This window comes from Egretta garzetta, unplaced genomic scaffold (genome assembly GCF_000687185.1).
Source record: "Egretta garzetta isolate BGI_Z169 unplaced genomic scaffold, ASM68718v1 scaffold51, whole genome shotgun sequence".
Classification (NCBI taxonomy): Eukaryota; Metazoa; Chordata; class Aves; order Pelecaniformes; family Ardeidae; genus Egretta; species Egretta garzetta.
The window spans coordinates 4,515,526-4,532,936 of NW_009258549.1; the positions used below are offsets into that span (position 1 = coordinate 4,515,526).

Genomic DNA, 17,411 nt, shown 5'->3' on the forward strand with positions numbered 1-17,411 from the left:
TACAGGTTCTCAGGCCGGGACAGCCTCATTTTCTTAGTCGATGCCTCCAAGGCCATGTTTGAGTCCGACGGGGACGGGGTGACTCCCTTCGACATGACCATCCAGGTAGGGCTGCTCAGGGAGCCCCGGCGTGCTTCACCCCCCACCCCCGCCGGGATCGCCTTGGGAACCGCCACGGGTATGGCTACCGGCGTGTGGCTCTGCCTCGCCTGTTGGCATAAGGTCTCTGTGAAATCCGAGCGACTCGGCTCGCTGAGTGGCGGGTGGGTTTGGAAAGGTCCATTGCCTGGTAGGCCGCGTCCAGAGTTCGGTCAGGGAAGTGGCTATAGAATGAACGATCAATCCGCGTTCAGGGTGGTGTATTTAAGAAGTGTTTGTTTCATTGATCTTGCTTGTAGAAGGGGACTGGTAACGAAAAATACATTAAGGCTGTGTACTGAAAAAAAGCCTCTCGAAAAACAAGATCCCAAATTCTTTCTCCTGTTGAAATTAAAAGCGTTTTTTACAGTTCTTCTGTTTGCTAGAGCCTACTTGTATAAACTGCTAATTGCCAAAGACAAAACTTTTGCACCATTGCTGCAACTGATGTTCTTTGTATTTTGACCTGTGTGTGTTTTTTTCAGTGCATCCGGAATGTGTATACCAGCAAAATTATTAGTAGTGACAGGGACTTGTTAAGTGTTGTGTTCTATGGTACAGAAAAGAACAAGAACTCAGCAGATTTCAAGCACATCTATGTTCTTCAGGAGCTGGACAATCCAGGTAAAGGCAGTAAAGTAGTATAAAGGTTATGTAGAAAGATGGAGTAAGGAAATCTGTGTAGAGGCATTGTCAGTAACTGGTCTCTCTGAAAACAGAGACCAATCAGACAAGCAAAAAAATTCCATTACTGAGATGTGTTGGCGGGGGGGGATAGATTTAGAAATTTATTGAAAGCTTAGGAGCTTAGTGGGAGCTTAGCTTTTTCTGTTACAGTTGGTGCAGATCCCTCTCCTCTTCTATTTTAATGTGGTGGATCACTTGCTCTCTGCTAAACCTAAGAGGATCTCAACCAGAACTCTTGAAAGCCCATCAGGTGTCTGCCGCGCTTCAGAAAAGCGCGTGTACGTGCGAAGGCACCATGGATTCCAGCTGATGGAGAGTATCACAGAATGGCTGAGGTTGGATGGGAGTTCTGGAGGTCATCTTGTCCAACCCTCCTGCTCAAGCAGGGTCAGCTAGAACAGGTTGTCCAATATGTTAACCTGTTTGGGGTGTAACATTTCTTATTTTCATGAAAAAAATTGCAATTCTTGAATTTTCCATTTCCTTAGAATTTTTTAGAATTACCTAGCATCTGCTTGATAATGAGTGCCAGTTGCTGAATTGGAAAAGGTAGTAGGAGGAGTGCAAAGAATGGATGCTAGTGGTGACAAATTCTCTGACAGCAGAGAGTCTTGTGAGGGAATTTTGTCTACTTTTAATAGCAGCCTTTATCTCTGAGGAAGTTTGATTTTGTTTTCTTAACCAGGAGGTGCAGGTTTAATAACACATGGGGTTCTCCTGAAATAACTATGCCTTGTCCTAGTTTCAGAATTAATTACAATGGGGACCTGACAAGACTGCCCTAGGTTCTTCTCCCTTTTCTGGCAGCAAGCGCCTTCGGCTTCCTGCTCATCCTTTTTCCTTCTCCTTCCCTGCTTGCCTTTTTCCCTGCGTTAGAAGCAGTAGCTTTGTTGTACTGATAAAGACAGTGCAGGTAAAAGGTGAGTGCTGTTTTTTAAAAAGGAAGAGAATTGTATATTTGCTGCCCCTGAAGAGCAGCATGTTCTGGAGAAGGGAGAAATAGTATAGTTAGTTATGTAGTACATAATTGTACTTATGCTGTTATAAGTACATTAATTAAATGTACTTATGCTGTTAATTAAATGACAGCTGAGGAAGTGAAAGTAAAATAGTAAAAGGGGCGAGACATTTTCAGGTGAGATTTCAAAACTGCTATAGAATTTGAGTGAAGGACAAAGAAGCTCTGTAGAACGCATTAGCTGAAAAGTGAAGGCTTGTCTCCTGTTGTAGAGTTATGGGAGAAGACAGAGAATCTTCTATTAGACAGGTGGGAAAAGGAATCGTCGCTGGGCTGGAGTAATCCGCAGTGCTTTAAAAAGGTCATCGATGCCTGCCCTGAATGTTGCTGTGCTCCGTGTGGTGATCTATGGGCTGAATCTGACTTCTAGCTTCATGCTGTCTAGCGTGTGGGGCAAGGGAGCAGGAGGTATTCTCCACCTCATCACCAACATGCCGTGGAGATGCAGGATGTATTTCAGCCTCCTCTCCTTTCTCTGATGGCGCAGCAGTCTGCCATGCCTCTGCTCTGGGTGCAATTGCTGCTTTTCCCGCTGAGAACTTGTCCTTTTAGTGTAGAAGGTTTGTGATACTTTGATCCCTCCTCCAGCAGGAAGGTGCCAGGGCAATTTGTGTCCTCTTGGCCATAGTAGGTGCTTTCAAGTGGTAACTGACTTGCAATATTGCAAATATTAGGCTATCTGGAACAATATTCTCAGCCAGGTGTTGGAAGGGCACCACCACAGAGGTGCTAAGGGACATTACTTGGACGTCAGCTGCAAGGGACCGTCAGTGCATGTTCAGAAGAGTTTGCAGTACTTTTTTCAGTATTTCTAATGCACATGAATGCTGTTATTGCCTCTAGGCGCAAAGCGTGTTCTAGAGCTGGACCGCTACAGGGGAGATGAAGGACGAGTACTTTTCCGTGAGACCTTTGGCCACAATGCTGACTATTCACTGGGTGAAGCACTCTGGGCCTGCTCTAATCTTTTCAGTGATGTCCGAGTCAGACTGAGCCACAAAAGGATTATGCTCTTCACCAACGAGGATGACCCTCATGCCAATGACAACGCTAAAGCCAAGCTGGCCAGGACCAGAGCTGGTGATCTGAGAGACACAGGTCATTATTTTCCACTTTCATTTCAGGCAGAATAGAAGTGATGTGTCCTTGCAGCAGATGTTAACTGCATTGCAAGTTTGTGGTGGAAAAATGTAAAATCATCAGAACTGGGGAATCTTTCTGAAGCGTTCTAAATTAGAAATTTGTTACCTAATCTAAAGTAGAAAATCTGTTACCCAATCTGGTATCCAACAACTAACACTTATTTTCCGGGATCTCTTTTTCTACTCTGTAGTATAAATCAGGACTTGAAAAGGCCATGGAAAACAAACTCTACTTTGTTTCATTGTTCCACCATTTTCCAGGAAGGGAATAATAACACTAAGTTAACACAAGAGGAGAATTACTTAGTGGCTCCATTTTGAATTAGCTGAAGAACAGCAACCTGAGCTCAGAGACTAGAGAGCAAATGCTTCGTTAGTTCAACTGTGTAGCTGAGATAACCAGTGGTTTTGGAGTTCAGCAGATGTGCTGGATCTAGAAGCTGTGAGGCTTCCTTAATCTGTTAACCCTTATAACTGGGAAAGGGGAATTTCTGAACTTACTACTTCCCTCTATGCCTGAGGTAAGATTATGTTTTATAGGAGCTCGTCAGAGCCGTTTCATGCACAATGTTGTCCAGATTCTTAATTAGGGAGGAAACATTTTCTAGGCTACGTTGTTTTGACTGAAGTTGAAGAATGTCTTTTGCCCCTTTCCCTAGAAACTTTCACATCTGGTGCAGATGACAATTTGGAGCTTATTCTTGCTTAAATTCTTTGCTTAGATAGAGGAATCTGAGACTACTGAGAAGCACACCAATGTAAGAAAAAAGCAGTTTCTGTGATCCTCTTATCTCTTTGTTTCTAGGGATCATCCTGGACTTGATGCACTTGAAGAAGCCTGGAGGGTTTGATATCTCTCTGTTCTACAGGGATATCGTAAATGTAGCAGAGGATGAGGACCTTGGGATCCAACCTGAGGAGTCAGAGAAATTGGAACATCTCATGAAGAAAGTACGAGCAAAGGAGACAAAGAAACGGACTTTAGTCAGGTTTGTGCCTAGTTATGCTATTTCATTCAGTGGAGGCAACTGATGTTATTTTTAGACTCCATCTCACCTCCCTCTTCTGGAATGATTGGTGTATAAAGGCATCAGTGCTTACATTTCTCAATCTTAATTCCTTAGTCCAAGATTGGTGTTCCATAGCTTCCAAGGATATTTGTCCTTGGTGGATGAGGATAATGGAGAGTGAAGCTGGGCCTCCTTTTTTCCTCTGTGTGGGCTTGGCCAGAAATGATAATTTTTCAAAAAATGACATCATTGCCAAGTAAAATACTTAACAAAAAATCTGCAACAAGTAAAATGATTAGTTCACAGTGAAATCTGATTGAAACGAGACTTTTCTTACTAGTGTTAAATTAGCAAAATTTCATCTCCCTGTGACTGGTAGGTATTTTGGCCTATTATTAAATAGTTGGCACTTGGTGTGGATTCACACAATCTTGGTACTTCTGATCTCCTACTGAAAGATTAGAGATACTTACAGAGATATTAAAGGGATCTTGACAAAGCAGATAGGAAATATTTTTGGAGCCACACACTCCATAACAGTTGGCTTTTTTAATGAGTGAGTTCATAGCAGAATGATGTGGAAGCATAGTAAGGGAATGAACTTCACAGCCTAGTGGGTTTTTTTAATATATATTAAAAAAATCCCCAACCTGAGCTGTTGTCACTGGCATTCTTGCTCTTGCTCATGGCTTTATTTTCCTCCTCTGGGAATGTTCCTCAAGTTTTCTAATAATTGAGGAGGAAGATTCCCATACCAGTGATAGCTTTTAGAGGAGAGGAAGTAACATTCACAGTAATTCACTGTTCTGCTCTCAGAACTTGAAGACTACCTCCAATTTTAAACCTTTACTTCTGAATTTTTTCTAACTTCTGATTTATTTATTTTTCTTAAATTATGGTATTGTTTGTCTTGATGGAGTTCTTTTGGGGAATTCTCTACATGAACAGCTGTGTGAATGCGGAGTTCACATTTCATTAAGCACAAGTGGGGTGCCCAAATGTGAACTTGTCCTGTGCTCTGCTTGAGCATAGCCGCCCTTCACAGTGAAAAAAGGTGAAAGAAATATGGTAAATTATTGGTGTTTAAATAATTATTATGACCAGAAGTGACAGCATGGCAAGAATACAAGTGAGATTATGACTCAAGTAATAGTATGTTTCCAGAGATGTGTCTGATTTTGGGGGAGGAAAATAGGAGAAGGTCAGAGGAAACAAGTTACCTGAGGAAATGCCTTTCTTTTGCAAACGTGATCTTTTGGAAGTCTCAAATCTGTACCTGCTTTCTTACACAGGTTAAATCTGTATCTGAACAAAGATCTGTCACTTTCTGTTGGTGTTTACAACCTTGTTCGAAAAGCTTATAAGCCATATCCAGTGAAGCTTTATCGGGAAACTAATGAACCAGTTAAAACTAAAACAAGGATGTTTAATGGAAAAACAGGCAGCTTGCTCCTGCCTAGTGACACAAAAAGGGCTCAGGTAACATATTGATTATGTGTCTGCTTTTTCCTGTCTCTGTGATGGGGGGGAGATGCTGATTCTCTTGCTGCTTTTCTTTGTATTTCACTTCCAAGATCAGATGCAGAAGTATTTACATCTGTACGCCCCTGGGGATAGCCTGGTCACTTTGTAAGCTATGGGGAGTGAGAGTGAGTTGTTCTTCTGGCTGGGGAAGCGTAGCTGCTGGTGGAAGTGCACTCAGGAACACAGGTCATTTCTCTCTGTAAGGCAGAACCAGGTTGTCAGAGCCTGACCTTATGTGGCCTTGTGCTGTCGCTGCTGGTGTTATCTTTTGTTATCATTAGGAATGGATTTTGTCCATTTTATTGGAGCGGGTCCAGAGGAGGGCCACAAAAATGATCCGGGGGCTGGAGCACCTCTCCTATGAGGACAGGCTGAGGGAGTTGGGCTTGTTCAGCCTGGAGAAGAGAAGGCTGCGGGGAGACCTGATTGCGGCCTTTCAGTACCTAAAGGGGGCCTATAGGAAAGATGGGGAAAATCTTTTTAGTAGGGCCAGCAGTGACAAGACAAGGGGTAATGGTTTTAAACTAAACCAGGGTAGGTTTAGACTAGATATAAGGAAGAAGTTCTTTACAATGAGGGTGGTGAAACACTGGAACAGGTTGCCCAGAGAGGAAAAGGGGGGGGGGAAGGGTGGAGCTCTTTTCCCAACAACGAAAAAAGGTATATTACCATTGGTTTTTGTTATTTTGCTCTTTGCTTTGCCTTCCTGCTTAATAGTTTGGCTGACGTAGATTGAATGTCATGTTCTGTTCAGGCACAGCCTTATATGTATATTGTCATGAGTGCACTTTTTGTGTCTTTCCATGCCAAAGGCTCTTGAAGTTGTTGTCTTAAGATTAAATATTAAGTTTATTTATACTGGATATTAGTTTATTGAAATAAAGTACAGGAGATGAACACAAAGCTAAGCATTAAGCCCTGATGTCTTAACTTTGGTGGCTGGACTACAATATGTTTTTGTGACCTACGAGTGATGCTTGAAAAGCACTGTGTCTTGATCACTGTTTCTGCCAGGAGAGGTAGCTGACGTGCATCTGCTGAAGGAAGTTTAGAATCAGACAGGACCTCTGAAAATGTCTGGTCCAACCCAGCCCAGAGCAAGACTCACAAAACCAGATCAGGTTGCTCAGGGTTTGGGACAGCTCTGAAGAGCTCAAAGGATCAGACGTGACAGCCCCTCTGTGCCAGGGCTTAACTGTTGTCTTAGGAAAGTACATTTTGCTAATGTCCTGGTGTAATTTCCCTTGGGATAACGGTCACAGACTGTGACTTATCATTTCAGTGTGCAGTAGTGATGAGAGTTTGCTCTGTCTTGTCTATAACCCTCTTTTCAGTAGTGGAAGACAGCAATTGCATCCTCTTCCTGTCCCTCCCCGGCACAATTTTTTTATGCTGGCAGCACTACTTTCTGCTCTTCCCTGCTTTAGACATACGGAAACCGACAGATTGTGCTGGAGAAAGAGGAAACGGAAGAATTAAAACGGTTTGATTCTCCAGGCTTGTTTCTGATTGGCTTCAAACCACTTTCAATGCTAAAACAGCACCACCATATCAAGCCCTCCCAGTTCATCTATCCTGAGGAGTCCCTAGTAAGTGGTAAGTAAAGATGGCAGGAGAAGATTCACCAGCTTGCATTAGGGTAACCAGCTGATTCATAGTGTGCTTGAGTGGGGATCACTGAGTGTAAAATCTTTGTCTAACTTAAAAACTTGGTAATGTTAAAAAGTACAGAATTAACTGTTACTGCTCCTCTCAGCTGCAGGTAATTCTTGTTTTCTTCAACAGCAGAAGAGACGATTGAGCTTCATGTTTCATCCATCATGACAAGCAGCTAATCAAACAGTGCAGATCTAGTCCCAAAATATTTGGTTTTGTCATTCATGGAAGTGAAGGATCCTAGTACCTGACAAGAAGGCAAAGGTGGTTAAAAAAACCCCAAACAAAAAACAAACCCCAAAGTAGTGAAGATAATTGCTGTTTTAAGTCCATATCAGCTAGGAGTGGAAATACCATACTTGGGAAGTACAGTTGAATTAACAGCACTTTACAGCCTTGTAAAGAGAGAAGGAGAGGATGCTTAGGACTGCTTTTTCTCCCCTTTTTATGTGTATATGTAAGTCTACTTACCTAGAAATACGGTATTAATCCATCCCAAGCTGCAATAGTAAAGAAAAAACCTCCAGCTCCTCAATCTCCCAGTGAATAAAGAGGGCTGGGTTATGACCAGATACTTTGCAGTGTTTGAGTAAAGAACCACCTTTATGCTAGCTTTTCCAGCTTAGCAGTTTCCTGAATCAAACACCTTATATGTCAGTCTTTTCCTGACCACTGTATCTGGTAAATACAAAGCAAACATGTGCCTCGAGAGGAATAACGCAATCTGAATTCTTAGTCTGTTACTTCTGCAAAAGGTCCTATGATGTGCTGCTACTATGATGTCCCACCAGACCAGAGAAAGGCTTTGTAGATACCTGTTTCCAGTTTTCAACTGTATTTCCTTGCTCATATGCTAGTGATTTTGTTTCTTTCACCAGAACTCTCACTGCTGTGGTCAGGAGAGACAGTAACATTGTCATTTTTGAGGGCTCCCCCTTCCAAAAATTGTTTTTTAGCTCTGGAGTATTGCAAACATCTCAAAGAAGTCCCAGGTACTGGAACTGTAATATCTGGGGTTACGTTCCTGAACAGTCTTTACTTTGCAGGGAGTACAACGCTATTTAATGCCTTATTGATGAAATGCTTGGAGAGGGAAGTGATGGCACTGTGCAGATACACCGCCCGCCGGAACACCCCCCCTCGCTTTGTGGCTCTGGTTCCCCAGGAGGAAGAGGTGGATGAGCAGAAAGTGCAGATAGCCCCTCCAGGTATGGGAAGGGATGCTGCCTTTCCCTGCATGATTGGATGCAGTCTGCATAATAAACTGCTGTATTGCGTAAAAATATTCTGGTGCTGCTCCCCTTCGAAGTGGAGAGAGTGCTTTCCAATGTCCCCTTTCTTCAGTTTTGTCATTGTAGCATCTGATGTTCAATCTATTTTTAAAACTCCAGTTGCATCAGTGCTTGCTCAGGTGTAACACGGCTACAGTATTTTCTTGCCTCCTGCCTTTTTTTAGCAGATTCAAGTAACTGACCTAAAAATTAAAAGCATTTTTTTCTGTTTGCTGACTAGACAGAAAGTCTTTCCCTGAATTTTATTTTATTCTTGGATACGTTTTAAAGCCTTAAGTAAATAAGCTCACATACTGCGCCTTGCACTGTAGCAGCTGAGTGGGGAATGATCAGGGAGCAAAAGCAGATGCTTGCTCTTTTCCATTTTCTGACCTCTTTAACTGGAAGATCCTCTTCTGGGAAGGATGTAAATAGGGGAATAATGCTGCTTGTGTACAATGTAAAGCATTTCAGAAATAAAATAGGGGCATTAATTTGATTTTCAAACAAGCCTTTTTCAAGCTCATATCTAGTGAGAGATGGAGAAGGTGCACAAGTTGGTCTCGTGTATAAAAAGTAGGCAACAAGTTTCCAGCTCTTAGCTATGCATTTAGTTTGAATCTCTTTCAAAAAGCCATTGGTGATGCCGGTTATATACATTGAGATTGGGACTGAGTGTCATACTGTTGGGTACTAGGAGGTTAGGGATTGCGGCTGTTTACAGCAAAATAGTAGCTAGTTTGGGGAGTCATCAGACCTAGCCTCTTTGTCTTTCCCATACACTATTGTTTTGAGGCGATGTTTTTGCGTAACCATTATCTGCTCTCTCTCTTCTGTGTAGGTTTCCATGTCATTTTCCTACCGTACGCAGATGACAAACGGAACGTTGATTTTACACCAAAGGTACCAGCCAGTCGAGAGCAGGTGGACAAAATGAAGGAAATAATTCAAAAACTCCGATTCAAATACAGGTGCGTGGAGATAAATAGTGTGAGGGGGTGGCACAGGGAAGAAAACACAATGCTATTGCTTGCTCTGTTGCGTAGGTTGTTCAGCTGTGGTGTCCACAAGGTGGGATTTTGATACAAATTGCTTCCCTTTGCAGTAGCTTTGTCCAAACTTTATTCTTAATTATTCTGAATACCCAAGCACCACGTGCAGTATGTAGCACATTCTGGAGTTCTTTGTAGAATTGCTCTTGTTCTCTGGGCTGTTGTCATTTGTTGCAGAGGTATCGCATTTTATTGTGGTTCTGCCAATCTGTTGCAGATCAGACCTGGATCGTTTAAATTAGAGGACTTCAGCACGAGCAGTTAGGGCTTTTTTTGTTATAGATAGGATAAATTTTATGAAGTGCTTTTATGGGTGATTTTTTTCTAGGTATGTGCAAAGTAGCGTAACTGGTATTAAAGTAGAATGCCACTGTCTCCATTTGTATCGCACAGCTTTCTAAGTCTTGCGCAGCTTTCTAATGTGGTTGATGCATGACAGGATAGTGATTCAGCAGGTAAACTGAAAGAGGAAAAGCAGTTCTTATGATGAGATGGGTTGTTATGTGGGGAAGAGGGAAGTTTTGCTTTGAAATATATTGGTGGCAGAACTTACGTGTCTTGTCTGTTGTCTTAGCAGCATACATTGATACTTTGGGGAATTCTTGACAGGACTGATAGCTTTGAGAACCCAGTTTTGCAGCAGCACTTCAGGAATCTGGAGGCTTTGGCGCTGGATATGATGGAACCAGAACAAGCTGAGGATCTTACAAGTGAGAATTATTGGTGGGTGCGAAGGGAGGTGCGGTAGAGGGCTCTTGACTTTGTTCTAAGTCAGAGATGTGCTACTACAAACCCAAATGTCTTAAAAATATTTTAGTTGTGTGCAGTGCCAAGATGTAGAATTCTGGATGTGTCCATTCTGAAATATTGAAGCCTTACTTTCTAATGCTGTTGCTTTTAAGATAAAGGAAAAATTGATCACTTTATCCTCCAAAATTAAAATTGAATCACCTTTTTTCTATGGTGACAAATGTTTTCTCTGAAATTCCTCTCTTCAAGAGCCTAATTAATATTTCAGTCTGATAAATGGGCAGAATTACTTAGAGAATTATTCTGCTAGGAGGCAATGATGCCACCTTGTGGCTGTGAGAGTTTCTACAGAGGATTATCTTGTCAAAGGATAGAAACCTACTCCTGAAGGGGAAGTTCCTTTTTTAATACTGTATTGCACTCCAGGAATAGTGTTAGAGTAACTTAAAGTGATACCTAACAAATAATCTAGGTCCCCGTGCTGGATATCATATAAATACATGACAGAACAAGCCATTCTGCCTCAAACTACTTACAGCCTTAGATAGTAACCTGTTGTATTTTAAATGTCTGAGATTAGACCTGGGTGACAGTGCAACCAGGTAGGAAATCTTCTATATCACTTCCACTGTGTCAGTTTTGTTCTGCAAATATATTTCCTGTTCAGGGGTATGTGCCAGTCCTTTAGGTATGTATAACACAAACTCTTGGTATTACCAAGAGCTGTAATTTTCCCATTTGTGAATATCTTAACATTGGTCTTTGTATGTTGCATGCTTGCAAGACACTTGCATACTAGTTAAAATTGTGCTTCTGTAATATCTGATGATGGCCTTGTTTAGACTTTCCTGTGATCACTTTGTTCTTGAGAGGGCAAATATTTCTCTTTTGCCAGTGCCAAAGGCTGAAGAGATGAACCGCAGGCTGGGCAATCTGGTGGAGGAGTTTAAGCAGCTGGTTTATCCCCCTGACTACAATCCTGATGAGAAGGCTGTAAAGCGAAAACAAGGTAAGTAATGACGGTGCAGACATGCAACATGGTGTCTGTGTTCTTTGCTTAGAGGCTTCTGCGTTTTCAGTTTGTCTCATAGTTTAAAGAAGCTGCTTGTGCAATAACTCTTTACTCATCTCCACGACAAAGTGGACTTACATCCAGTGGTGATTCTTAGAGAGTAGAGGATATTGTGGCATCCAGCTGGACTGCTGGAATGAGAGACGGGATAGTGAAAAAAGAGAGACGTATAGAAAGCAATGTGTGTAAATTGCTGCAGAATATATATTTGTTTATTATTTATCATTATTAATAACTTTGGGGTCTTTACAGCAGAGTAGTAAAACAGTTCATGCTTTAAGTTTGTGTTCTTGGTGAGGAAGCAGACTTTTACGCATGGGCTGTTTAGCAAGTCAAAGATAGACATCTTTAGGGCTAAATGTCTAAGTAATGCTGAAGTGCATGTGTAGTTTGGCTGTCTATGAAACACTGCATAAAGTGGGAGTGTCAGTTATCTGAACCCCCTGTGGAATAGTTGCGTTCTCCTGTCTAGATGAGAATCCCTTAAAAGTTTCATTTGGGGGTGATCTTTCCATCAGAATACGAACTTTCATACTTGAGTTTGACACAACTCACATCAGTGAAATATACTATATGACTTACGTAGTGAGTGACACCTACTTTATAAAACAAAATATGGAAACCAGGGCTGTGAGAGTGTAGGTAGCTGCTAAAGTACCATGTGTTCACGGCCATTAACTGTTGTATGTGTAAGAAACGTGGATGTCTTTCTATTAAGAAGCTTTTTTAAATCTTGGTGATCTAAAATGTATCTTTCTAGCTTCTGATGGTCAAACCGAGAAGAGGCCCAAGGTAGAAATCTCAAAAGATGAGCTGCGGAATCATGTGCGGAAGGGCACTCTAGGCAAACTCACTGTACCTGTTCTGAAGGACGCGTGCAGGCTTTGTGGGCTGAAGGGTGGGGGGAAGAAGCAGGAGCTCATGGATGCACTAACTGAATACTTCGAAGAGAACTAAGCAGGAGCAGAAGGCCCTGGTTGATTTCCATCTGCTTAAAGTTTTGGTTGTCTTATGTGGATGCTGTGTCTGTTTAATCTTGCTGTGGAGGAGAAGGCAACTACATGTTGCTGAATCTCGCAGTGGAGAAACTTTTTACTCTTAGTTGTGAAACATCTTGGTAAAGTTGGATTCTGTTCACAGTAGCCAAAGGCAGATTTAGACTCCCTGCTAACTCAGGTCACCCGTTGCAAGTAAACACAGTTGTGCCTTCCTGGTTTCTTAATAAAAGTTTTGTTGGACTTCTTACTTTGCGACGCTGGCTATACCATCTTTGCATCATAAAGACAGCAAAATTCACTTCAATGTAAGAAAACAGAATGATCTGTCTTAACGGCACCATATAAATTCAAGCAGCAGCCAAGTCTGAGTGCTTACAGAGGGTATAAAATTGGTGTATTACTCTCCTACTATCCAAACCAGCCAGTCAGTATCAGTACTTGTAATCAAATTGGGTTCCTTTCTATTATTGGTGTTACAAAGATTACCAGCAGATCATAAAGGAAAAAATAATTACTGAGAAGTGGCAGCCAATCCTTTTGGCAAAAAGCCATCCCTTGACAAAGCTGCGCAGCCAGGTCTTCCATTTTTAAATGGTAATAGCAAAAGCTGGTTTAAAAAAGGAAAAAAAACCACCTTATGTTCCCTGGAAGGCTGCAAATGCTTACCCCCATTATACTGACAAGGCATAGAGCTTTTCCACCGCTGCAGCAAGTATGAGTCAGACTACCATGCAGGCTTCTGTACTCAAATCAGTGCTTCAGAAATCAAAAAATAGCAAGTTGTGGAGAGTAGCCCTTGTTACTGCCAGTATTTTTTTTTTTTTTTAAACCATACATATGGAGGCTGCATCTGGGGCTGTCTATGTTTTGGTTCTTAAACTTTCACGCCTGGCATGCTCCACTTGTCTTGCAGTGCAAGATGATTAAACCCAATAATCATTCCCCTTGCTCTAGAAAACAGTACTAATTGTTTAGCTAAACTCTAACTTCCTACGGGATGCAAACATGGGATATGTGAGGAATCCATTTTGGTCTGTGTGGTGGTTTTAGGGATTCCTGTGTTTGGCACACAAACTGTTGAGCAGCTTATTGAAGAATTAAGTCCTATATTAAGGTCGTGCCTGTGCTGTAGTGTGGGACACGTATTGGGGCCTGTGACTGCTCTCTTGGCACTGTGACCACCCTAGCTGTGCCAGCACGCTGCTCGCTTCCACGGCTTCTCTCGAATGAGGAGCTAGCCCATGTGAGCTCTGCAGTATTGAAGCTACGTAGTCTATTGGACTTTCAGTCAGCCGGCATTGTAGTAGTTATTTTTAATAAAGATTTGTCTAAGCAATCAATTTATTTTGCCCTTCGGCAAAGAAGTTACTGTAAATGCTTGTCTAAGCAAGACTTGAATTGAACACAATAAAATAGTGAGACTGTCCTGTCCTTGATTCTGTGAATTTTTATTCCCCAAATGCCCTTCTTAACTTCTCTCTTGGTTTGCTAACCCCCAGGCACAGTACGTTCCAGGCTTTGGACGATTGTGGCATGTTTTGTCTAGGTTATTAGATCTTCCTCCTGGCTTTTTTTTTTCCTTTTTGTTAAAGCAGGCTATTCCATTAAGCAGAAGTTCAACAGGGATGGTGATGGAAGGCTTCAGAGCAGAAAATTAAGACAGTTTTGTTTGCTCAAGAATCTTTTATTTCTGCTCCTTATGTGCTTTGCCTTACATCAGCTGTCTTGGCATGGTACAATAGGGCAAGTCCTTTGCAAAGCTGTGGTTTTAAACACAACTAGCTCAACGGTCAGCTTCAGTAGAATGGAACAGCAGCATTTCTAAACTTCATACAAATGAAAGGACTCTAAAATCTTTGTATTAAGTTCACCTCAGCAAGGATGTTAGTTATCAGCCACTTACAAAAATACAGACATTTTTGTCTTCAGTCTTTCCTGAGCTGATTTCATCTGCTTGGGATGTACTTACTAAAGGTTTGAAGTTAGTAGAGGTTATATATGTTAGTGCCTCTGTGGAAACGTTACAGAACTTATTATTTTCCCTTCTGCTGTTTTAACTATTGCTCTTCCCACGCTAGCTTTGCTTTGGCATCGTGCAATAGACGGCAGGTTTGAGACGACCCATTCCAACACAGAGGTTTAGACTCTTCCGCTCAGAGCCATATGTGGATGCATTACACAATACACATTTAACTAGAGCTAGCTCCATACAACCACCACTAATCCAGTATGCTGGTGCTGCTTCACGCTTTTCCAGAACACGAGCTTATCTATCGTTCTCTTCTTGAGACACAAGTTGTTTTATCTGAAATATTTCTTGCTCTCCGTTGCCTTGGCCATGACTTACAAGGTTTATCTTTAGTCAGGTGGCTACAGTACAGCAGCTTCCCTAAAAGTGTGAGATATGTAGGGTACGCATCAACCACAGCAGGCTGCTCTCTACCGGGTGTTTTGTACTTAAATACCCTAAGAAGCCCCAGCTCATTGATAACAGTCCACACAAAGAAAACTGAGGTAACATGAACTACCATGCTGCAATAATCTTCAGGCAGCTCTGAGCAGTTTAGCTTTACAAGTAGGATCACTTCAGTTAGTTGCAAATGCTTCCCCAAGGGAGTGACAATTATATTTAGCTTTGTCAGCAATTTTATTTTTCTTAAAAAGTCAGTATTTAAAAATAAGCAAGATAGGAGATTTCCCCTTGCGCACTGCCGTAAGATTTCCACTCCCCATACACCTCTTACAGAAGTCTCTTGTCTGGTTTCAAGAAGAGAAGGGGTTGTGCTATGCGTACTGATCTTGGCTCCGAGCCTGCCTTACACACGGGCTGCGCCGCTCCATCGCTTAAGGCAACCACTCCAGCAGTCTGCACGCACACACGCTGCAGGGAACCAACAGGCCTTCTCCTCAGCAGGCTAAACCGTTCCGAAACACAGAGTTACTCACACCTGTGAGAGGCTGAAGCTTAGCAGAAATACTGCAACATGGAGTAAGCTGATGGTTAAAAAAGCCCTGAGCAGGCAAACATGGGGATAAGGGGGGATCTTTTTTTTTTTTTCTTTCTTTAAAACATCAAACAGGAAATACAGTTGTACAATCACTTTTCAAGAAGTAATACAATGAGAATGAGTATGTTGGAGTGGAATAATAGAAAAGAGGGGGGAAGGAGAGGCAGAAACACTAAGAATCATTATTAAACAAAAACGTGGTGTTTTGAAATGGAACACTGATACCAAAACTATAATCTCAACTGAAGCTAGACATTAATTCCCCCTGACCTCAACTTTCCTATTCCACACACGCTTTAACTCATGGGCTTTTAGACCAACAGTCTTTCTATAGCTTGCTGGACAGACTGGATCTGAGGCTTTAGCTGTGATCCCTCCTTGATGGTGATGGAGCAGGCGATGACAGGCCGGGAAACGCCACATGCCCGGCCCAGGGCTTGCTTGGAGCGCACAAACACGTAAGGTACGTTCTTGTCCTCACAGAGAAGAGGGAGGTGAAGGATGATCTCCAAGGGCTCCGCATCTGCCGCCATCACAATGAACTCCGCTATCCCTCGGTTCAGCGTTTTGGTGGCTGTAAAAGAAACCGAAGAATAAGTCCAGGTCCTTCCAGAAAGCACATCTAATGAAAAACAACATTGGGAGATGCTGAAATTGGCACAAGCAAGAAGGAGATCTAGCGGTAGCAGGAGGCCAGGCCACAGGAGGCCGGGAAGGGGGTTACTCGCAGGGCTGCACCCCAGGTTCGTGCCCAGCACTGCCCTTGAGCGCAGCAGAGGGATTCATGGGGAGCGAGGCCAGCCCAGGGCTGCTGCTGGGTAGGGGGCTGGGGCGCACCACGGATGAGGGGAGCCTGAGGGAGCTGGGTTTGCTCAGCCTGGAGAAGAGAGGGACGAGGTGGGAGTGGGGGGACACGGCTGCCGTCTTCTGCTTCACAGGGACTGCAAAGAGGATAGAGCCAGACTCTCCTCATGAGTGCACGGGCGAAAGGACAAGTTGCAGATCTGTGACTGTTGCCTCGGGGAGATTCTGGGGACACGCTGTAACTTTGTATTTGCCCCACCACCACCTTAACAAGAGGGTTTAAGCCACAGGACGTGGGTCCTGAGAGACTGTAGAGTTTCCATCCTTAGGGATTGTTTTAATAAAAGTTTGACTAGGCAAAGCCCTGAGCAACCTGATCCAACCGTGAAGGGAGCTGCTCTTTGAGCAGGTTGCACTAGGAGAACTCCAAAGGTCCCCTTCAAAGCCATCTGGCATCTACCAGAACTGTCCATAAACACTTGAGAAGATGACAGCTTGGTTCTGTCCCTGAATATTGCTTAAGCAGGCTAGGAAGAGGAGGAAGGAGAGGGACACTCGTGATATCCAGACCTATGTAACATTAGCAGCCCACATCTAGAGAGGAGAGACAATCTCTGGCCACAGCTTTTCAGGAAACCCTCGCTCCGATTTCCAGCACACGTCGCAACAGGTCTCACCTTCATTGGCTCCCTTGCGTAGCTGCTTATAGTTGCAGGATTGCTGCACGAGATCCAGTAGCGTTTTGGTGAGCTGTGCATCAGCCAGGGGGTAAGCTTTGGGGTTCACTTCTGCCTCACTCTACAGAAAGGGAGGAGTAAGGAGTATTACAACAGGAGCAAAGGGGGCTTTGTTCTGAACAACAATTAGGCAGGCATCATGTCCACCGCATATACTGACTACCGGAGTCACCTCGCCGTTCTCGGTTGCTCTGCACATGCACTAAAAAAATCCCACGGCACTTTATTTATGAAAATGGATTCTTCTCGTATTCAAAGCAGACAGCATCCCCCACAGCCCGCCAATTTACATCCTACAAACCAGCAGCAGTGAACGTACAGGGCAGTCTTCAGGCATTTGCTACCAGGGATACTTAATAAAACAAAGTGTTTCGGTGCACGAGGAGCAAGCTCCTGCCAGCGGCAAGTTAACAAGCTCAGACACGACTTTCAAAGAACTCCCGAGAAGAGCACGTATCGGGTTTATGTCTGCAAACGACAAGTAGCTTCCATCGGCTAACATCCACGGCGTAGCGGAACGGCAACGAAGTCACGGGCGGCGTTA

The 17,411-nt window shown here is 43.1% G+C and overlaps 3 protein-coding genes across 3 annotated transcripts in view; 2 read left to right on the forward strand and 1 right to left on the reverse strand.

Moving 5' to 3' along the window:
* XRCC6 (X-ray repair cross complementing 6) lies at nt 1–12,662 on the forward strand. Its single transcript, XM_035903227.1, has 11 exons — nt 1–105; nt 624–762; nt 2,687–2,941; nt 3,791–3,974; nt 5,288–5,474; nt 6,947–7,115; nt 8,222–8,383; nt 9,288–9,417; nt 10,108–10,208; nt 11,144–11,257; nt 12,081–12,662. The coding sequence occupies exons 1-11, from the start codon at nt 55–57 to the stop codon at nt 12,275–12,277; spliced, it is 1,689 nt and encodes a 562-aa protein (XP_035759120.1). The 5' UTR covers nt 1–54; the 3' UTR covers nt 12,278–12,662.
* Nucleotides 12,663–15,374: 2,712 nt separating this feature from the next.
* Nucleotides 15,375–17,066, reverse strand: SNU13 (small nuclear ribonucleoprotein 13). Its single transcript, XM_009647775.2, has 3 exons — nt 17,031–17,066; nt 16,808–16,928; nt 15,375–15,900 (listed from the first exon to the last, which is right to left on the reverse strand). The coding sequence occupies exons 1-3, from the start codon at nt 17,064–17,066 to the stop codon at nt 15,638–15,640; spliced, it is 420 nt and encodes a 139-aa protein (XP_009646070.1). The 3' UTR covers nt 15,375–15,637.
* Nucleotides 17,067–17,331: 265 nt separating this feature from the next.
* Nucleotides 17,332–17,411, forward strand: part of MEI1 (meiotic double-stranded break formation protein 1) — a 41,012-nt gene continuing 40,932 nt past the window's right edge. Inside the window, exon 1 of the mRNA XM_035903196.1 lies at nt 17,332–17,337. Within this exon, the coding sequence (XP_035759089.1) occupies nt 17,332–17,337 (6 nt within the window). The remainder of the gene's footprint in view (nt 17,338–17,411) is intronic.